Source organism: Tachypleus tridentatus, chromosome 10 (genome assembly GCF_004210375.1).
Source record: "Tachypleus tridentatus isolate NWPU-2018 chromosome 10, ASM421037v1, whole genome shotgun sequence".
Classification (NCBI taxonomy): Eukaryota; Metazoa; Arthropoda; class Merostomata; order Xiphosura; family Limulidae; genus Tachypleus; species Tachypleus tridentatus.
In genome coordinates, this window is record NC_134834.1 from 121,974,686 (window position 1) to 121,999,083 (window position 24,398).

Here is a 24,398-nt window from a genome sequence, read left to right on the forward strand (position 1 = left end):
TACTGTTGGTATGGAGTGTAATCGGGCGGAAGATAGTTGGTTTAGTGTACGACGTGCGGCATATTGTTGGTCTGGAGTGTAATCAAGCGGAAGATAGTTGGTTTAGCGTATGATGTGCGGCATACCGTTGGTATGGAGTGCATCAAGCTGGAAGATAGTTGGTTTAGTGTATGATGCGGCATACTGTTGGTATGGAGCGTAATCAAGCGGAAGATAGTTGGTTTAGTGTATGACGTGCGGCATACTGTTGGTCTGGAGTGCATCAAGTGGAAGATAGTTGGTTTAGTGTATGGCATGTGGCATACTGTTGGTATGGAGTGCAATCAAGTGGAAGATAGTTGGTTTAGTGTATGACGTGCGGCATACTGTTGGTATGGAGTGCATCAAGCTGGAAGATAGTTGGTTTAGTGTATTATGCGTGGCATACCGTTGGTATGGAGTGTATCAAGCGGAAGATAGTTGGTTTAGCGTATGACGTGCGGCATACCGTTGGTATGGAGTGTATCAAGTGGAAGATAGTTGGTTTAGGTGTATGACGTGCGGCATACTGTTGGTCTGGGAGTGTATCAAGTGGAAGATAGTTGGTTTAGTGTATGGCATGCGGCACACCGTTGGTATGAGTGTATCAAGCGGAAGATAGTTGGTTTAGTGTATGACGTGCGGCACAACTGTTGGTATGGAGTGTATCAAGCGGAAGATAGTTGGTTTAGTGTATTATGTGCGGCATAACTGTTGGTATGGATGTATCAAGTGGAAAGATAGTTGGTTTAGTGTATTGCGCGTGGCACACCGTTGGTATGGAGGTATCAAGTGGAAGTTGGTTTAGTGTATGGCATGTGGCACACTGTTGGTATGGAGTGTATCAAGTGGAAGATAGTTGGTTTAGTGTATGACGTGCGGCATACCGTTGGTATGGAGTGCATCAAGTGGAAGATAGTTGGTTTGCGTATGACGTGTGGCATACTGTTGGGTATGGAGTGCGTATCAAGCGGAAGATAGTTGGTTTAGTGTATGACGTGCGGCATACCGTTGGTATGGAGTGTAATCAAGTGGAAGATAGCTGGTTTAGTGTATGATGTGCGGCACACTGTTGGTATGGAGTGTATCGGTGGAAGATAGTTGGTTTAGTGTATGATGTGCGGCATACCGTTGGTATGGAGTGTAATCAAGTGGAAGATAGTTGGTTTAGTGTATGATGTGTGGCATACTGTTGGTATGGAGTGTATCAAGTGGAAGATGGTTTGGTGTATGACGTGTGGCATACTGTTGGTATGGAGTGTATCAAGTGGAAGATGGTTTAGTGTATGATGTGTGGCATACTGTTGGTATGGAGTGTATCAAGTGGAAGATAGTTGGTTTAGTGTGTGACGTGTGGCATACTGTTGGTATGGAGTGTATCAAGTGGAAGATGGTTTGGTGTATGACGTGTGGCATACTGTTGGTATGGAGTGTATCAAGTGGAAGATGGTTTAGGGTATGGCATGTGGGATATTGTTGGTATAGTGTGTATCAAGTGAAAGAGTGTATAAAATATATTACCGTTTCTCTGTAGCTTATGGCACTGTAGTCATGGAAACTTAAGATACTATTGTGTTTGAACTTGTACTTTCATCTATGTATATCGTTGTTTATCATAAAAAAATAAACAGAAAAGCCGGAAAACCCAAGCTTACCACCCATGTTCCTTCATCAAATAATTATACTTCATTTATAACAGTTACAATGAGTTAAACAGAAAGATATAGGCTAATTTCATTCATATAACTACTTATACCAGTTAATCGTTTTGTTAAGTGTCTGATATGTGGAACTGAATCCAACCTCATGAAGGAACAAACAAAACTATTACGCTTTGTTGTTGTAAATTAAAACAAAGTGCAATAGTAGAAATGTTTTGTTATGTATTCTTTTGAGGTTCATAATGTGGCTTAGAAACAACCAATAAACAAAGATTAGATGTGACACATGGAGTAAAACCTGTCCATTGTCTTGTTGTTGAGGTACTTTACAATGTATATATAGTAATTGAGTTGAATCGAACAATCAATTTCACGGTTTACTGCGCACTATCGTCAGCAAATGTTCCTTATTATCTAAATGAGTGTTTCTTAGATTGGGGTCTGTATGTCACGTTCGGAACTTCATAAAAATATACGAAATATACAAACCCATACAGAATATGTTTCATTTCAATGCTATTATAATTTTCTTTACAAATCAAGATAACCGAGCAAAACCAATTTGAAATATTGTTTTCACATCTCTGTACATGTACTTTGATATCTTATATTTGTACCATTAAAAAAAAAAGAGAGAAATGCTTGAAAAAAAAGTTGAAAGACGTTCGTTGTTTCAATTTCGCACAAAGCTACTTGAGGGCTATCTGCGCTAGCCGTCCCTAATTTAGCAATGTAAGGCTAGAGGGAAGGCAGCTAGTCATCACCACCCATCACCAACTCTTGGGCTGCTCTTTTACCAACGAATAGTGGGATTGAGCGTCACATTATAACGCCCCCACGGCTGAAAGGGCGAGCATGTTTGGTGCAACTGGGGTTCGAACCCGCGACCCTTAGATTATGAGTCGAATGCCTTAACCTACCTGCCCATACTGGGTCAGTTGAAAGTCAAAATCTGAATATTCTAACTCCATAAACTTTTGCCTGTCCCACCAAGAGACGAAATTTCAAACTTCACACCTACTCTAACTCAAAATATTATTAGGTTATCCAGAAACAAATATTATTTTTGAACTGCGTAGTTTGGAAAAGTATAAACCAGTTTTGTGAAACATGTTTTAACCAAAGTAAACACCATTTGCTTCAACACACTTTTGCCAACGTGTAATGATATTGTTTACGCCCGTGCAGTATAAATCAGAGTTTCTATGGTCAATGTACTCCCTGAATGTTTCTGCAGTTGTCTGGTTTTGAAAGTGTTTATTGTTAAAAAAGTTGTCAAAGTGCTTGAAAAAATAAAAATCTGTAGTGGAAAGGTCTGGGGAATAAGGTGGATGAAGTAGAATCTCTATTCCGAATTCGTTCAATTTTTTGGAGCGTCATCCTTGACAGGTCTTATAATGCCGATTTTGTTGATTTTCAGTTAGCTCATGTGGAACCCACTTATCTTACTTTTTGTCTTTCCAATTGATTGATTTGCTTTTGCGTAACTTTTCTGGAAGCTCACGTACTGTTGTGTGAGGGTCTGTCTTAACTGCTTTCCTTAAGGTGTTTTCATCTAATGATGACTTCCTTCCATGACCTTCGTGGTCTTCAAGACTTTCATCTCCATGTCGAAACCTTTGGAACCAACGCTGAACTGTACGTTCAGCACCAGATCCATGGCCAAATTTCTGGTTGATGTTCCATGTAGTTTCGGTAGCTTTTCGTCCAAGTTTGATGTCGTAGAGGAAAATCAGACAAAAGTCATTCTTATTCATGCTGTCTTGGGAGTTGCAAAACTTTTCTGAGTGGAGTTGAAACAGCAGACAATTAAGACACCTTGTAAGCAACGAACGTTGAATTAAACCAACCAAACAATGATAAGGTACTCAATATTCAGCTTCTAAATGTCACTGTGAGAATTCTGACATTTATTTCTGGAAACGTAGTAGTTAATAATGTAACATGGATAAGAAAATGGATTATATTAGCTAACAACGTCGTAAATGGAAGTTGTTAGTTAGCAGTGTTGTGTGTAATACTGCTATTAAAACAAAAAAAAATTCATCACGAGTCAGGCAGTTGTTAACAGAAGAACGTGTAGATGTCTTGAAGTTGATCAAAATATGACGTCATTAAAAATCAGTAGATAACCAGTGAAATTATTTTGTTTCCTCGACGTTTCGCCTTACGACTGTTTCGGTTTGTTGTCTTACTTACAGAATGCGTAAGATACTACAGTCTGAAAATATAAAATGATAAATGTATCTCGTTGTAATCTGACAGCAAATTATTTGCAAAAATCTTAAAGTAAAACTTCGAGGAGACAAAAACTCCATTGGTTACTGGCTTTTTCTCTTTTTTTTTTACTAAGAATATTTATACACCAATGTGTGTTACGCTACCTAAAGTTCACAAAACAGACAATACACAACATATAAAAATTAAATTTTTCTGAAAAACTGAGAAACATTAAGTAGCGCTAGTCCCACGAACCATAAGAATTATTTCACACAGTCTCTCTGTAGAGACTGTAGAACCAAGAAACTAAAAAAATTATCCCCAGCTTCTTTGTAGGTTCAAGAAATCACAATGGTTTCCAGAGCTTTTATGTTGGTCCTAAAATCGAGAATGGTGTCTCCAACTTATCTGTATGTCCCACAAACGTCGTTGGTATCCCTAGCTTCTCTGTAGGTAATCAGCAATTGCGGAAGTTGTCCCCAGCTTCTCTCCAGGTTTCAGAAATCATGAATATTGTTTTAAGCTTCTCTATAGGTCTTATAATTCATGAATATTATGCAAGTCCCGGCAAATCACGAGGGCTGTCCCTAACTTCTCTGTATGTCTCATAAACTACGTTGGTGTCCTTAAATTCTCTGCAGGTACCATAAACTGAAAACTTAATTTGAGATGAGTTTAGCGGGCCTTGAGAGCCGCCCTTGACTGTTATTTACATAAACGTTATTTGTACCCACATTTCATTAACGGTTTTGTTTACGTTGTGATAGATTTTTCCTGTTGGTCCTTTTATTAATAGAATAAAACCGTGTATGACAAAATGAGTTGCAGTTAGGAAAATAAGGGGAGATAATAATAATTAAAAAACATAAAATAAGATAAATAACTCGGTTAATAAAGAAATAAAACAAAAATTAATAAATATTCGACAAGTGTTAGGCGTATAAGCCGACAAATATCATGCCATGTTTGAAAACAACAGGAAGTGTAGATCATAACTCTTATAACACATAAGGACGTCATGTCAAAACATTCTTACTAAAAAACAAAACAAAAGATTAACAGCAACAGTAAGTCACACATCAGTAACTATAGTTAACACTAATAGGTCACTAGACTGCTGTACGCTTTAAGATCCAGATCAAACGACGTTCAGAGTCATTTCACGCAGTTTTTCCAGGCTATCTCAGACTTTTACCCTCAGGGAGTCACGAATGGAATTAGAGGTTAAACTTGTGAGAAGAAATTTAAGAAATTACTCTGGCATTGTATGGATGGTTACAATTGTTGTGCTTTTAGGTTACAGCTTTGAAATATACCATTTTTTCTTTTTTTTCTTTTGGTACGATTTCGACAGTCGTGAGTGAGATCATCTCGCTTAGGCCTACTTTAACTCATAATCCGAACGACATTTTATGACGTTATTGCATATTTAGACAACGTATCGCTCTACCATCTAAAACGAGGCTGGAATCCACCACAAAAACCTGAATAATTTAAAAATACTATCAGCATTATATAAATGTGACTGAACTGCCCAAAGAAACGCAAGAATTTACGAAACTTTACCTGCAGGAGCAAAATCCTTATGTTTAACAGAGATGGTTTCTAACATCGAGAACATTGCTGTCGTGAGTATAATATAATATAATAGTATGAGGTGAAAGGCCTAGTTCGCACTAGAGATAGAAGATGTAGTGTGGTTGACATATTCTTATATATTATTATTTGGTTTCACTCGTAAGTTCTTAGAAATAATATTAACATTTTCATGGATGAGTTACGAATCAGTAAGAAGTAATATGTTAAGTGTAAGCTTTTGGTCTGTAGTGATTTATTTTTGTTGTTTGTTTGTTATTAAGTACAAAGCTACTGTCCACTGCGATTATCGAAACTTAGCGTTACAAGCTCTCAGATTTGCAGCTGATTGCCAGTGGCCTGTTTATTTGCGAGTTTAATTTTTACATCAATCCAGTTAGTCATTTGAGTACAAAAGAGCAAATTACTTCAACATTTTTGCATAACACAGAATTCATGGTGTCCATATGTTGTTTGTTTGTTATGCGAAACATGCTGTTGCAGTTATGGGACTACTTTCTGTTTCCTTAGGCTTAGTTCAAGAACCAGATTATGTAACACTACATTTACTTTTGTTACTGAACTTTTGTTAATAATTAACCTGTACGTACATGATTATGGATCATTTCTTCATAAGTAAACGGTGCTTACGTGATCATGGAATTAGTCCAAGATGACATGTGTTCCAAATGTCCACCGCCGTTATCAATCTGTTTGTGGTATTATAAGTACGGGTGTTGTAACCATCTTTGTTCAGATGTTGAATATTCACTGTTGCCAGTAGTTACAAAATGCCAGAATTTCTTTGATCTGTGATTTTTTTACACAATCTCTGCATGGAAAACAGGATTTACCAAAATGAAAAACGTATTTAAAAGTTACTTTTATTACATTTAGATGTTATGCTTACGAACTTATAAATACTTAATTATTTTAATTTATTTTAATGGCTGTAAGACAATAAACTCATTTGCAATGGAGAAAACTAAAATTATTGAGGGTAATTAGGTATACATCTATTACTTTCCACGAAACGAGCTTAAAAAAAAAAAAGAACAAATATTTAAACCAAAACAGAAATATATAAGTTCTTCTTTCCTTACTTTACGCTTCAACTTCATTTAAACTTGCGAAGATAAAAGGATAGATGTGAGGAAGAGCCGCCATTTTATTTACAACCAAACGCTATGGACGTTATGATTAGAGAAAACGAAATAAGCAAACCAATGAAATACGAGCTTTCAGTGAAAGTATTTCTAGGTTGTTGCTGTTTTTACCATTTCCATAAATTGAAGATGGTGGATCATGATTCTCCAGATACAGAATTAGGCTATTTTTCTGCTTACCATTCCTGCCTACATGTGAAATCTGGTTATTATTATAAACAAAAGTGAAAGTTATTTTGATAAATTATCTCTACCAGATGGTGGTTTGGTTTGGTTTGAATTTCGCGCAAAGCTACACGAGAGCTATCTGCGATAGCCATCCCTAATTTAGCAGTGTAAGACTAGACGGAAGGCACCACCCACCGCCAACTCTTGAGCTACTCTTTTACCAACGAATAGTGGGGTTGATCGTCACATCATAACGTCCTCACAACTGAAAGACCGAACATGTTTGGTGCGAAGAGGATTCGAACCCACGACCCTCAGATTACGAGTCGAGTGCCTTAACCACCTGGTCATGCCGGGCCACCAGATGGGGAGAAATGGTTACTGGTTTGTTACAGGATGGTTGAGTATTTGTATTTAAATGGGAACTGTGCTACAGGGTTGTTATGAAGATTTAGTATAACATGCACGTGACGAATGGACTGGAATGATGTAATGAGACTCGAAAGCCGTTTTAATATAACACAGTCAACTCTATATATACTTCTAATATGCATATTTGACATTATGAGTTACTTTCTATCTTCATATGCGAATTCACTAGTTGTTGAATATCTCAGGGTTTGGAGGAACTCATTAAAATGTGAATATTTCAGCAGTTGATGTTACAATTTTCCAACTTATTTTGGCGTTCATTTTTGTCGCATCACAACTGACCTGTTATGTTTACTTTTGAACATCAAAACATCAGTTTGTCTATTTGACGATATTATCACTCGTCGCAAAGTTTCGCTGGAATTGATATCGTCACGAGTTCGTATGCCGCACGCTCTCACGATGTGACGTTTAGTTTTCCTGATATGCTGAACCAACTCCCGAATGTCTTAATGTTTGTTTCCCTTCAAAGCTGACTATTACTGGTTTGTAGGAACAGATAACATTAATTCATGAATTTGTTACACTGTCATTGTTAGGTATTCCAGTCCATATAAATTACTCTCCCTTTCGCATTGCTAAGCTGTCACGTGACATGCATGTAATTCACTCTTACGATTAGGACTCCTGTGTTTCTAGAAATATTTTCTCAACAAATGGCGAAGTTAATATTTAGGGATTATTTTATATATTATAACATACATTATAAACATAACATTATAACATACATTATAACATACATTGTAAACATAACATTATAACATACATTATAAACATAACATTATAACATACATTATAACATACATTGTAAACATAACATTATAACATACATTACAAACATAACATTATAACATACATTACAAACATAACATTATAACATACATTAAAAACATAACAATGTAACATATATTATAAACATAACATTATAACATACATTACAAACATAACATCATAACATACATTATAAACATAACATTATAACATACATTACAAACATGACATTATAACATACATTATAAACATAACATTATAACATACATTAAAAACATAACAATATAACATACATTATAAACATAACATTATAACATACATTACAAACATAACATTATAACATACATTAAAAACATAACATTATAACATACATTACAAACGTAACATTGTAACATACATTACAAACATAATATTATAGCATACATTATAACATAACTGAGACAAATCTAACGTTTTTACTCTGTTTTCTGGCTATTTTCATCGTTGCGTTTAACAGACACACGAAATATATATTTATTTTCAAATGATGCAAGACTATGTCTACAGGAATATAAATTTATTTTTTCGCTTTTATTTTCAGGTATTTGTCGCCTTGTACCTAGTCATACTACCCACAGTGGACGGTAGGATGAATGATCACCATCAGGTTTACACCTGGTCTTACAGCGACCAGTTTGACCCGATTATTTTATTTAGACAAGTTGGTGGTAGAGGATTGCACCTTTTTGACCTTAGCCTTGACCAATCACTTGGATTTAGGAACCATAAGCAATCCAGTCGCAACGAGTTTCTGAACAAACCAAACGTGGACGGTAACGGATTCGCAGGTCAAAGGTCAGCTGGCCAGGTTAAGGTATATCGGTACAGCGATGGAGTAGCCCACTCGTATCAGTATAGCTTTGATGATGGTGGGAAAGTTTCTTCTCTCATCTCTCAACCTGCTCGTCCATTTGTCAGCTCTTCAACAAAAGACCGTTTTGTTGACGATAATCGAACACATAATTTTCCATCATTTGGTCAGATTTATAATTTGGGCGAGAGAAGACCTCATTCTACCTTCCATATACCTCGTTCAGTGAAGGATTTCGTAACAGTGACACCTGCCGTGACCTACGGTCCTTCAGGGCTTCAGGGTCAGCACGCGTCTCGAGGATATCGTATCAATCAGATGTTCAACGACGGAAACGTATATGGCTATAACAAGGCTGCTGGTTACGTCAGAACGTATAGCACTTCCAGGTCAGACCACCTGGATCCCACCAACGTTCAGTCAGAGATTCAACAGATCCTCAGAGGGATCACAAAAGACTTCCGTTAATCTTGTATTAAAGGAAGTCTAGAGTCGTGTAACTAAGACTTTTAGTCTCACTGGACACACGAAATATCGGTAAAAATAATGAGTAATGCAGTATTGCTAATTCTTGGTAAATGTATCTAACTGATAATGTAGGATGAGTTTCTTACACTCCACTTTCGTAACAGTGAATTTCATGTAAGGGCTAATGCATAAATTCATGTACAATTCAAGGTTTTAAAATAAACAGTATTATCCTGACTTTAGGTGTCCATCACGTTTTGACCTTTGAATACAGTCGCTGAATAAACAGTTATTGGAAAGGTCTTGATTATTCAGGATTTTTTCTGACTTTATGAAAGTTTTGTAAAATGTAAACTTTCGTTCCAAACGAAACTTAACACTACGAAAAAAAAAACACACTTTTTTATTGCATAGTTTTGAACTATAGTCTATAATATATCAGTTTGAAGTAGATGTGCATGTTTTAATACAGTACTTATTAAATAAACATATTATAACAGTTTTGAACTATATGTTTGACCTGTTGGTTCAGGATATTTGCTAGCTCAACGGTGCACTTCTCTGTCACAAATTGTCACTGACTCTAACTTCATTATGGCGAGCACTTTGATGGACTTCTATATTTCAGGTTTGTTCCTGACTTCTCACTGGGCCTTGCTCATAAATTGATGAAAAAAATCTTTCTCGTTATAATTGTAACTTACAACCCGACGTTTCGTTTCCTTTCAGACTTTATCATGATGAGTCACTTTTCCGTTAGATAGTTTTTCATGACATTGTATCCTCACTCAAGTAACAAAATATTTGTGTATTTTACTAAAATCGAGTTATTAAAAATGCTGTAAATGTGTTTACAGCGAACACCAGATAAAGGTCTTACGGTTCCTCCGGTTACAGAATAAATCAATACATAGTGTTGTACACTTGTATTCTGTCGCAGAAAAAAAAAAAGAGAGTTATTTTTATTGTCAAACATCAAAACGATTCTTCATTAGGAAAACGTCCTTTGGAATTATACAATAAATTCACGTCACCACAATGTCAGAAGTTTTATTGAAAAATAATTTTGTTGATAACAATAGATATATAACATTAATATATGTATTTTAAAAACGAATGAAGTACCATTTACCCATTAAGGAAGATTAATATATGTATTTTAAAACGAATGAAGTACCATTTACCCATTAAGGAAGATTAATATATGTATTTTAAAAACGAATGAAGTACCATTTACCCATTAAGGAAGATTAATATATGTATTTTAAAACGAATGAAGTACCATTTACCCATTAAGGAAGATTAATATATGTATTTTAAAAACGAATGAAGTACCATTTACCCATTAAGGAAGATTAATATATGTATTTTAAAACGAATGAAGTACCATTTACCCATTAAGGAAGATTAATATATGTATTTTAAAAAAACGAATGAAGTACCATTTACCCATTAAGGAAGATTAATATATGTATTTTAAAACGAATGAAGTACCATTTACCCATTAAGGAAGATTAATATATGTATTTTAAAAACGAATGAAGTACCATTTACCCATTAAGGAAGATTAATATATGTATTTTAAAAACGAATGAAGTACCATTTACCCATTAAGGAAGATTAATATATGTATTTTAAAAACGAATGAAGTACCATTTACCCATTAAGGAAGATTAATATATGTATTTTAAAACGAATGAAGTACCATTTACCCATTAAGGAAGATTAATATATGTATTTTAAAAACGAATGAAGTACCATTTACCCATTAAGGAAGATTAATATATGTATTTTAAAAACGAATGAAGTACCATTTACCCATTAAGGAAGATTAATATATGTATTTTAAAACGAATGAAGTACCATTTACCCATTAAGGAAGATTAATATATGTATTTTAAAAACGAATGAAGTACCATTTACCCATTAAGGAAGATTAATATATGTATTTTAAAAACGAATGAAGTACCATTTACCCATTAAGGAAGATTAATATATGTATTTTAAAACGAATGAAGTACCATTTACCCATTAAGGAAGATTAATATATGTATTTTAAAAACGAATGAAGTACCATTTACCCATTAAGGAAGATTAATATATGTATTTTAAAAACGAATGAAGTACCATTTACCCATTAAGGAAGAGATCTGGAAAATGTTAGTAAAGAAAGTTCTGTTATTGTCTAAACTTTAAAACATTTTGATATAAGTACCATATAAAGTTATTATATGTTATTAACACATGCACTAAATAAACATTCTTTATAAGAGACCCAATTCTAATGAAACTTTGTTAGAAACTTCCCCTTATAATGTTTAAAAATAGTAGGTTTTATCCAATTCTAACTAAAACTTTAGGAGTTTTACAGCCAGACGGACATTAGCCAATACGTATTTCAAAAATTCTGTTATAGCATTTAATATTGGCATAAAAAAATTAACTGGTCCATCTTATAACGAAACATGGTGCTATTGTGACAAAAAACTAAATGATCTGTAATAAAAACTAGTGCAATAAACAATTTATCTATCTTGTAATAGAAACTACTGTTAGCATGACAAATAACTGATCTATTCTGTAATAAAAACTACTGTTAGCGAGACAAACAACTGATCTATGTTGTAATAAAAACTACTGTTATCGAGACAAAAATGATTTATGTTGTAATAAAGACTACTGCTAGCGAGTGAAACAACTGATGTATCTTGTAAGAGAAGCTATTGCTAGTGAGACAAACAACTGATCCATCTTGTAATAAAAACTACTGCTAGTGAGACAAGTGATTTATGTTGTAATAAAAGCTACTGCTAGCGAGACAAACAACTGATATATCTTGTAATAAAACTACTGTTAGCGAGATAGACAACTAATATTTTTGTAATAAAAACTGGTGCCAGCGAGACAAACAACATCTATTTTGTAATAAAAACTGGTGCTAGCGAGACAAACAACAAATCTATTTTGTAATAAAAGCTGGTACTAGCGAGACAAACAACAGATCTATTTTGTAATAAAAGCTAGTGTTAGCGAGATAAACAACTGATCTATTTTGTAATAAAAGCTAGTGTTAGCGAGATAAACAACTGATCTATTTTGTAATAAAAATCTAGCGTAGTGTTTAACTGGTCTCTGCTATAACATTGTTCTGCAAAGTGAAAGAAAAAGTATTTATTTAATATTAAAACGAGTCAATTTATTAAGAACTCACTAAATATTTTCTATACGAAACAAATAATGATCTCGAAAACATTAGTCTTCGAAACAAAGAAAGAAACAGTATTTTATTATCTATTAATTTATTACGTCCGCCTCCATTCATCAGCTTTCAAGAAGTTAGCAATCGTAGACAAAAACATTTGATACGAAGTTCCGGATTGGACAGTTTAACCATTCTGTAACCAGTCACAGTGAGCCTTATATAAGAAGTATTATACTCATTTCAACATGGGAAGTATCCAGTAACCAGAGCTTTTCGAACATTATAATTAACTTATTTTCAAGGTATATTTTACAAGTTGAAGTTTAAAACGTCGAACGTGAATGAAGCACTACATACTTGTAGGCCCGACATTTGCAATCAACATCACGTAAAATGCAGGTTTTTAATTGTAATCAACATCACGTAAAATACAGGTTTTTATTTGTAATCAACACTACGTAAAATACAGGTTTTTATTTGTAATTCACACCACGTAAAATACAGGTTTTTATTTGTAATTAACACTACGTAAAATACAGGTTTTTATTTGTAATTAAAACTACGTAATATACAGGTTTTTATTTGTAATCAACATCACGTAAACTACAGGTTTTTATTTGTAATTAACACTACGTAAAATACAGGTTTATATTTGTAATTAACACCACGTAAAATACAGGTTTTTATTTGTAATCAACATCACGTAAAATACAGGTTTTTATTTGTAATTAACACCACGTAAAATACAGGTTTTTATTTGTAATTAACACTACGTAAAATACAGGTTTTTATTTGTAATTAACACTACGTAAAATACAGGTTTTTATTTGTAATTAACACTACGTAAAATACACGTTTTTATTTGTAATTAACACTACGTAAAATACAGGTTTTTATTTGTAATTAACACTACGTAAAATACAGGTTTTTCTCAACATTTCTCTTAATTTGTCCATTTGGGGATGAAAATTAGAAGGTTATTAAAAATAGCGTTTCAGATCTTTTGTCTACAAGTGACAAGAGGCTTTTCGCTACCAGTTTGACTGAACATTTTGGGACATAAGCATTTCTGAAGCATCGTTTGTAATATTTAACACCTTAACGTTTAAACACTGGAACTGAAAGACTTGATAGGTTACAATTTTGAAATACAAATCATGCACACTGCCGAGGTTGTTGTTGTTACAGTATTCCTCAATTGTTACTTGATAGGTTACAATTTTGAAATACAAATCATGCACACTGCTGAGGTTGTTGTTGTTACAGTATTCCTCAATTGTTACTTGATAGGTTACAATTTTGAAATACAAATCATGCACACTGCCGAGGTTGTTGTTGTTACAGTATTCCTCAATTGTTACTTGATAGGTTACAATTTTGAAATACAAATCATGCACACTGCCGAGATTGTTGTTGTTACAGTATTCCTCAATTGTTACTTGATAGGTTACAATTTTGAAATACAAATCATGCACACTGCCGAGGTTGTTGTTGTTACAGTATTCCTCAATTGTTACTTGATAGGTTACAATTTTGAAATACAAATCATGCACACTGCCGAGGTTGTTGTTGTTACACTGTTCCTCAATTGTTACTTTTTATTTCAAAAGCTAGATGCGTTCGCTCTCTTGTGCGTAATTACCGAAATGCATAAATAAATTAAAATTGCAACTCATGAGTGCAACAAATGATAGCTTGATCCGTGGTCCACAGACTCGCCCATAACAATCTAATTAGGCTAATGGTTGCTAACAGTCGGTTTCCTAAAGCCTCGCCCATAACAACCTAATCAGGCTAATGGTTGCAACTGTTGGTTTCCTAAAACCTCGCCCATAACAATCTAATTAGGTTAATGATTGCTAGCTGTTGGTTTCCTAAAGCCTCGCACATAACAATCTAATTAGGTTAATGGTTGCTAGCTGTTGGTTTCCTAAAGCCTCGCCCATAACAATCTAATTAAGCTAATAGTTGCTAACTGTCGGTTTCCTTTTCTTCTTCCCCTGTGTGAGTTGGTACCAATCTTTACCCTATGGTCGCTAATCGTAAATGTTCGTCGTAGACTTCGACACACCCTCTACCCGAAACTTTGAAAATTTATAAGGTGATTTTTTTACACTAAGTATAAATTTAGTTACATTGATAATTCGATTATTATAATAAAACTAACAAAATAAAAATTTTATTTTTGGGCAAAAGTTCAAATTTGTTAATTTGAGGATTTGTCCTTTTTTTCTACAAAAACTACAAACAGTTAAACTGTAAATACCAATGTTTCTGTTATACTTTGTTCTAGTGTTCACCCTCCTGTCATACCTTATTCTAGTGTTCATCCTTCTGTTACATTAAGTTCTAGTTTTGACCCTTCTATAATACCTTATTCTAGTGTTCACCCTCCTGTCACACCTTACTCTAGTGTTCATCCATCTGTTACATCAAGTTCTACTGTTGACCCTTCTATAATACCTTGTTCTAGTGTTCACCCTCCTGTCACACCTTATTCTAGTGTTCATCCTTCTGTTACATTAAGTTCTAGTGTTGACCCTTCTATAATACCTTATTCTAGTGTTCACCCTCCTGTCACACCGTATTCTAGTGTTCATCCTTCTGTTACATTAAGTTCTAGTGTTGACCCTTCTATAATACTTTGTTCTAGTGTTCACCCTCCTGTCACACCTTACTCTAGTGTTCATTCTTCTGTTACATTAAATTCTACTGTTGACCCTTTTATAATACCTTGTTCTAGTGTCCACCCTCCTGTCACACCTTGTTCTAGTGTTCATCCTTCTGTTACATTAAGTTCTAGTTTTGACCCTTCTATAATACCTTGTTCTAGTATTCACCCTCCTGTCACACCTTATTCTAGTGTTCATCCTTCTGTTACATTAAGTTCTAGTGTTCACCCTCCTGTAACACCTTATTCTAGTGTTCACCCTCCTGTCACACCTTACTCTAGTGTTCATCCTTCTTTTACATTACGTTCTACTGTTGACCCTTCTATAATACCTTGTTCTAGTGTCCACCCTCCTGTCACACCTTATTCTAGTGTTCATCCTTCTGTTACATTAAGTTCTAGTGTTCACCCTCCTGTAACACCTTATTCTAGTGTTCACCCTCCTGTCACACCTTACTCTAGTGTTCATCCTTCTTTACATGTTCTACTGTTGACCCTTCTATAATACCTTGTTCTAGTGTTCACCCTCCTGTCACACCTTATTCTAGTGTTCATTCTTCTGTTACATTAAATTCTACGTTGACCCTTCTATAATACCTTGTTCTAGTGTTCACCCTCCTGTCACACCTTATTCTAGTGTTCATTCTTCTGTTACATTAAGTTCTACTGTTGACCCTTCTATAATACCTTGTTCTAGTATTCACCCTCCTGTCACACCTTATTCTAGTGTTCATCCTTCTGTTACATCAAGTTCTACTGTTGACCCTTCTATAATACCTTATTCTCGTGTTCACCCTCCTGTCACACCTTATTCTAGTGTTCATCCTTCTTTTACATTAAGTTCTACTGTTGACCCTTCTATAATACCTTGTTCTAGTGTCCACCCTCCTGTCACACCTTGTTCTAGTGTTCATCCTTCTGTTACATTAAGTTCTACTGTTGACCCTTCTATAATACCTTGTTCTAGTGTTTGTCTTGTCACACCTTACTCTAGTGTTCATCCTTCTTACATTAAGTTCTACTGTTGACCCTTCTATAATACCTTGTTCTAGTGTTCACCCTCCTGTCACACCTTGTTCTAGTGTTCATCCTTCTGTTACATTAAGTTCTACTGTTGACCCTTCTATAATACCTTGTTCTAGTATTCACCCTCCTGTCACACCTTATTCTAGTGTTCATCCTTCTGTTACATTAAGTTCTAGTGTTGACCCTTCTATAATGCCCTATTCTCGTGTTCACCCTCCTGTCACACCTTATTCTAGTGTTCATCCTTCTTTTACATTACGTTCTACTGTTGACCCTTCTATAATACCTTGTTCTAGTGTTCACCCTCCTGTCACACCTTATTCTAGTGTTCATTCTTCTGTTACATTAAATTCTACGTTGACCCTTCTATAATACCTTGTTCTAGTGTTCACCCTCCTGTCACACCTTATTCTAGTGTTCATTCTTCTGTTACATTAAATTCTACGTTGACCCTTCTATAATATTTTGTTCTAGTGTTCACCCTCCTGTCACACCTTATTCTAGTGTTCATTCTTCTGTTACATTAAATTCTACGTTGACCCTTCTATAATACCTTGTTCTAATGTTCACCCTCCTGTCACACCTTATTCTAGTGTTCATCCTTCTGTTACATTAAGTTCTAGTGTTGACCCTTCTATAATGCCTTATTCTCGTGTTCACCCTCCTGTCACACCTTATTCTAGTGTTCATCCTTCTTTTACATTAAGTTCTACTGTTGACCCTTCTATAATACCTTGTTCTAGTGTTCACCCTCCTGTCACACCTTGTTCTAGTGTTCATTCTTCTGTTACATTAGTTCTACTGTTGACCCTTCTATAATACCTTGTTCTAGTGTTCACCCTCTTGTTACACCTTATTCTAGTGTTCATCCTTCTGTTACATTAAGTTCTACTGTTGACCCTTCTATAATACCTTATTCTATTGTTCACCCTTCTATAATACCTTATTCTAGTGTTCACCCTCCTGCCACATATTGTTCTGGTATTCACTCTTCTGTCACACCTTGTTCTAGTATTCACTCTCCTGTAACACTTTGTTCTAGTATTAACTCTTCTGTTTCACCATGTACTAGTGTTCACCCTTCTATAACACCTTGTTGTGGTATTCACTCTCCTGTCACACCATATTCTAGTGTTGACCCTTCTATAATACCTTATCCTAGTGTTCACCCTCCTGTCACACCTTATTCTAGTGTTCATCCTTCTGTCACACCTTGTTCTAGTGTTGACCCTTCTATAATACCTTGTTCTAGTGTTCACCCTCCTGCCACACCTTATTCTAGTGTTCATCCTTCTGTTACATTAAGTTCTACTGTTGACCCTTCTATAATACCTTGTTCTAGTGTTCACCCTCCTGTTACACCTTATTCTAGTGTTCACTCTTCTGTTACACCATGTTCTAGTGTTCACCCTTCTATAACACCTTGTTCTAGTATTCACTTTTCTGTCACACCTTATTCTAGTGTTCATCCTTCTGTTACATTAAGTTCTACTGTTGACCCTTCTATAATACCTTGTTCCAGTGTTCACCCTTCTATAACACCTTGTTCTAGTATTCACTCTCCTGTCACACTTTGTTCTAGTATTCACTCTTCTGTTACACCATGTTCTAGTGTTCACCCTTCTATAACACCTTGTTCTAGTATTCACTCTTCTGTCACACCTTGTTCTAGTATTCACTCTTCTGTTACACCATGTTCTAGTGTTCACCCTTCTATAACACCTTGTTCTAGTGTTCACTCTTCTGTCACAGCTTGTTCTAGTATTCACTCTTCTGTTACACCATGTTCTAAAGTTCACCCTTCAGTCATACCATGTTCTAGTATTCACCCTTCTGTTACACCATATTCTAGTGCTAACCCTTCTGTTACACCATGTTATAGTGCTAACCCTTCTGTTACACCATGTTCTAGTGCTAACCCTTCTGTTACACCATGTTCTAGTGCTAACCTTTCTGTTACACCATGTTCTAGTGCTAACCCTCCTGTTACACCATGTTCTAGTGCTAACCCTTCTGTTACACCATGTTTTACAAGAACAAACATACAGTATTTTATCTTATTGTTAAAGATTCTTTCTTCTGTTATTTTTATCCAGCAGAACAATATTTTGGAATTATTTTTTGAGAATTCTTCCCTGTAAAAAATAAAGTTTTAATGTTTTCATTTTTAAAATCAAATTGGAAGACAAAGCATTTATATTTACCTATCAAGAACACAAAGGTGTGGTGTTCATCCTTTCAGATAAAGAAAGTTGTAGAAGTTTTGTACTTAACTCTCGCTGACGTGTACTTTCTGTTTTCCAATTGTTGGGGCACGTAGAGATCGAGTTATCTGAAGAGGAACTGCAAATGTTATTGATTTAAAACTGATTTTAGCCTGATTCGAGTCTACTTTTATTGCTACGGGCCAAACATTGCACATTAAATGTATCTACCTTGTGATATACCTAACCCTCTGGCGACTTGTCATTCAAAAAGGTCCAAAAATACTTTTAATTTTTTTACCGTCACGGAGGGCAGAAGAAGAATGATCTGAATAGTGGTCATCTGATTTGTTCTATAAAATCTCTGGTCAGCCAGGACCTGTCAGTACTTCTTATTGAAGAGCAGAGAGCTGTGGACGTATCGTCATGTTTACCTTCAGAACTGTGAGTATTTAGGTTGGATACAGTTTATTGAATGGTTGTTTGCTTGTTGGGTATACTCGCGTTTGAGTGTCTTGTCAGGTTCTGTATGTTGTTCTCTAGATGTGAACCACAGTTTAATGTCCAAAGTTTAATTTCGTGTATTGTCAGGTTCTGTCTGCTGTTCTCTAGATGTGAACCACAGTTTAATGTCCAAAGTTTAATTTCGTGTCTTGTCAGGTTCTGTCTGCTGTTCTCTAGATGTGAATCACAGTTTAATGTTCAAAGTTTAATTTCGTGTCTTGTCAGGTTCTGTCTGCCGTTCTCTAGACGTGAACCACAGTAAAATGTAGAAAGTTTAACTTCGTGTCTTGTCAGGTTTTGTCTGCTGTTCTCTAGACGTGAACCACAGTAAAATGTAGAAAGTTTAACTTCGTGTCTTGTCAGGTTTTGTCTGCTGTTCTCTAGACGTGAACCACAGTAAAATGTAGAAAGTTTAACTTCGTGTCTTGTCAAGTTCTGTCTGCTGTTCTCTAGACGTGAATCACAATTTAATGTTCAAAGTTTAATTTCGTGTCTTGTCAGGTTCTGTCTGCTGTTCTTTAGACGTGAATCACAATTTAATGTTCAAAGTTTAATTTCGTGTCTTGTCAGGTTCTGTCTGCTGTTCTCTAGACGTGAATCACAGTTTAATGTTCAAAGTTTAATTTCGTGTCTTGTCAGGTTCTGTATGTTGTCTTCTATAAATGGACCGTGGTTTACTGTCTAATGTTTAATATCTTGTTTTGCCAGGTTTTGTTTGTTGCAGTGGCGGCGCTAGGATATTTTCGTTGGGGGGAGGGGGGCTATGTAAACTGTGGAGGGGCTTCTCAAAATGCCATCAGTATGAAGTATAGACAGTAAATTATAATAATGTAAATACCAAGGTACATTTCAGAAAGGTGTGCTATTTTGAACTGCGTTTTCAATGTAGTTTTCATTGGAAACTCGTACTCTGATTGATAGTTCATTATTACAAATTAGAAATAATCTGTTTATGAAAATATGCGTATATGTAAAAGAGGAAGCTCTCCACCCAAGGTAATACATAATAATAAAGAAAATCAAGATTAGCTTAGATTGAACATTTAATATACCATTAAGAGTAAAGCTACAAATCAAAAGAAATACAGCATAAAGATATAGTTTACATTAACTAAAGACACGTTTTATACTTACATTAACTAAAGACACCTGTTATACTTACATTAACTAAAGACACCTGTTATACTTACATTAACTAAAGACACCTGTTATACTTACATTAAATAAAGACACCTGTTATACTTACATTAACTAAAGACACCTGTTATACTTACATTAACTAAAGACACGTTTTATATTTACTACAATAACTTATTGAAGTGTTGGATTGTTTCATTTGATTTGTTATAATTTTGTTTAACACTAAAAGTTCCGACCTATACCACCAGAACAGTTTTCAGTTGTTGTTACATAGTTAGTGGAAGGTTTAACTTTCACAAAACTTTCATATTTAAATTCTGCTCTCGTATCTGTGTTCCATATTTACACATATTTTATTGGGACGATGTATAAATAAGTTCATTTGAGTACAAGTGTAACGTCATACAGGTCAGGTTTAATCACATTGCTACTAAATGTTGATTAGTCCCTCGATGCTCTGTATTGTTTAATAAATGTAAACACATCATAAACAGATAAAATAAAGTGACATTTCAAGTGACTTCATGATTCCAACATTCATAGATTTTCACACTTTCACAAATAAACATTTTAACTGACACAGCTCAATGGTACTTCCAACTAAACAGTTCTTTAGACAATTTAATATTATTTAAAAACCAATTAGTACAAATAAATCAATGATTTTTTTTTTTTTTTTTAATTCTCCCAGTGTTCGAAAGTCGTTTCTGATGGATAGCCTTCCACCATTCTGGTGGTCCTCCCCTCAAACAAGAAGTTGCACGTTCGTTCCATTTATCCTTAAGTGCTTTACGCATTGAATTAGGGTTCTCCTGCTAGTAGGTCAGTAACCATGTGGTTATCCTTTACACGTCTTCTGTCAGTATTGAATGTTTCAAACTTGTCACATCGTACACCCATGGTAACACAAACACTAATTAACTTACATTTGATTGAAATTAATCTAATGCTGAATTAATCACTTGATATCAAGTTGAGAAACAAAACAAAATCCAAAAATCAATATTCAACCTTTATGAAAAAGATCACTGTTTGAGCCCCGTAACTACAGTCATGGCTCAACAACAATGTATTCATAACAACAACACCCTTGGAATTAAACACAACGTTCAGCAAAACAATAAATAAACCAGTGTCTGGCTATAGCTTCTCACCAGTATTAATAAATAATTTATAATATATATTAATAGATCAATAATTATAGAATTAGTTAAAAGAAACAGAATGTAAAACCCAATAAAGAAAAATAAAGTGTTCAAACGATATCAGTAACATTGTCGACAAACAGCAGTAAAAAATAAAGTGTTCAAACAATATCAGTAACATTGTCGACAAACAGCAGTAAAAAATAAAGTGTTCAAACGATATCAGTAACATTGTCGACAAACAGCAGTAAAAAATAAAGTGTTCAAACAATATCAGTAACATTGTCGACAAACAGCAGTAAAAAATAAAGTGTTCAAACAATATCAGTAACATTGTCGACAAACAGCAGTAAAAATAAAGTGTTCAAACAATATCAGTAACATTGTCGACAAACAGCAGTAAAAAAAATAAAGTGTTCAAACAATATCAGTAACATTGTCGACAAACAGCAGTAAAAAATAAAGTGTTCAAACAATATCAGTAACATTGTCGACAAACAGCAGTAAAAAATAAAGTGTTCAAACAATATCAGTAACATTGTCGACAAACAGCAGTAAAAAATAAAGTGTTCAAACAATATCAGTAACATTGTCGACAAACAGCAGTAAAAAATAAAGTGTTCAAACAATATCAGTAACATTGTCGACAAACAGCAGTAAAAAATAAAGTGTTCAAACAATATCAGTAACATTGTCGACAAACAGCAGTAAAAAATAAAGTGTTCAAACAATATCAGTAACATTGTCGACAAACAGCAGTAAAAAATAAAGTGTTCAAACAATATCAGTAACATTGTCGACAAACAGCAGTAAAAAATAAAGTGTTCAAACAATATCAGTAACATTGTCGACAAACAGCAGTAAGTAAAAAAACCTTTGTCTTTCTCGCTCTCTTTCTTAGTGAAGCGTCTTATAAATTACTTATTCACTCAGTAGGTCACGAGATTACGTCATCAGGTGATCATAAATTTACATAATCTTATGTTACATCACTAGCACCTGGACGTCGTCGCTGAGGTATATCGTGATAGTTTCATTATACACACATATATTTACTCAAAATAAAAATCATTATATAGAAGACGAGTTAATTTTTCAATGCAAGGAAAAATTCTTAGATAAATTAATTGATAAAAGAAAATAATAAATAAACAAAAACACAACAACAACCATAAGAAAATAGAATTTGCTATCTATCAAGATCACATTATCTTGTTTAACATGGACTTAATAATATAAGTTAATCTTGTGTTGTTGTAACGTGGACTCAACAATATAAGATGGTCTTATGTTGTTGTAATGTGAACTCAACAATATAACATGTGACATAATCTTGAGTTGATGTAACGTGGACTCAACAGTATAAGATCATCTTGTGTTGTTGTAATGTAGACTCAACAATATAAGATCATCTTGTGTTGTTGTACGTGGACTCAACAATATAAGATCATCTTGTGTTGTTGTACGTGGACTCAACAGTATAAGATCATCCTGTGTTGTTGTACGTGGACTCAACAGTATAAGATCATCTTGTGTTGTTGTACGTGGACTCAACAGTATAAGATCATCTTGTGTTGTTGTAAAGTGGACTCAACAATATAAGATGGTCTTATGTTGTTGTAATGTGAACTCAACAATATAACATATGACATAATCTTGTGTTGATGTAACATGGACTCAACAATATAAGATAATCTTGTGTTGTTGTATTATGGACTAAATATAAGATCATCTTGTGTTGTATCGTGGACTCAACAATATAAAATCATCTTGTGTTGTATCGTGGACTCAAAAATATAAAATCATCTTGTGTTGTTGTAACGTGGACTCAACAATATAACATATAACATAATCTTTTGTTGTTGTAACGTGGACTCAACAATATAACATATAACATAATCTTTTGCTGTTGTAACGTGGACTCAACAGTATAAGATCATCTTTTGTTGTTGTAACGTGGACTCAACAGTATAAGATCATCTTGTGTTGTTGTACGTGGACTCAACAGTATAAGATCATCTTGTGTTCTTGTAACGTGGACTCAACAGTATAAGATCATCTTGTGTTGTTGTACGTGGACTCAACAGTATAAGATCATCTTATGTTGTTGTAACGTAGACTCAACAATATAAGATCATCCTGTGTTGTTGTAACGTGGACTCAACAGTATAAGATCATCTTGTGTTGTTGTACGTGGACTCAACAATATAAGATCATCTTGTGTTGTTGTACGTGGACTCAACAGTATAAGATCATCTTGTGTTGTTGTACGTGGACTCAACAGTATAAGATCATCTTGTGTTGTTGTAAAGTGGACTCAACAGTATAAGATTATCTTGTGTTCTTGTAACGTGGACTCAACAGTATAAGATCATCTTGTGTTGTTGTACGTGGACTCAACAATATAAGATCATCTTATGTTGTTGTAACGTAGACTCAACAATATAAGATCATCCTGTGTTGTTGTAACGTGGACTCAACAGTATAAGATCATCTTTTGTTGTTGTAACGTGGACTCAACAGTATAAGATCATCTTGTGTTGTTGTAAAGTGGACTCAACAATATAAGATGGTCTTATGTTGTTGTAATGTGAACTCAACAATATAACATATGACGTAATCTTGTGTTGATGTAACATGGACTCAACAATATAAGATAATCTTGTGTTGTTGTAACGTGGACTCAACAATATAACATATAACATAATCTTTTGCTGTTGTAACATGGACTCAACAGTATAAGATCATCTTTTGTTGTTGTAACGTGGACTCAACAGTATAAGATCATCTTGTGTTGTTGTACGTGGACTCAACAGTATAAGATCATCTTGTGTTCTTGTAACGTGGACTCAACAGTATAAGATCATCTTGTGTTGTTGTACGTGGACTCAACAGTATAAGATCATCTTATGTTGTTGTAACGTAGACTCAACAATATAAGATCATCCTGTGTTGTTGTAACGTGGACTCAACAGTATAAGATCATCTTGTGTTGTTGTACGTGGACTCAACAATATAAGATCATCTTGTGTTGTTGTACGTGGACTCAACAGTATAAGATCATCTTGTGTTGTTGTACGTGGACTCAACAGTATAAGATCATCTTGTGTTGTTGTAAAGTGGACTCAACAGTATAAGATTATCTTGTGTTCTTGTAACGTGGACTCAACAGTATAA

General features: G+C 34.5%; 1 protein-coding gene across 1 annotated transcript; it reads left to right on the forward strand.

Moving 5' to 3' along the window:
- Nucleotides 1-4,993: 4,993 nt before the first annotated feature.
- LOC143228200 (uncharacterized) lies at nt 4,994-9,558 on the forward strand. The gene is made up of 2 exons (XM_076459508.1): nt 4,994-5,527; nt 8,592-9,558. The coding sequence occupies exons 1-2, from the start codon at nt 5,498-5,500 to the stop codon at nt 9,327-9,329; spliced, it is 768 nt and encodes a 255-aa protein (XP_076315623.1). The 5' UTR covers nt 4,994-5,497; the 3' UTR covers nt 9,330-9,558.
- The last annotated feature ends 14,840 nt before the right edge of the window (nt 9,559-24,398 follow it).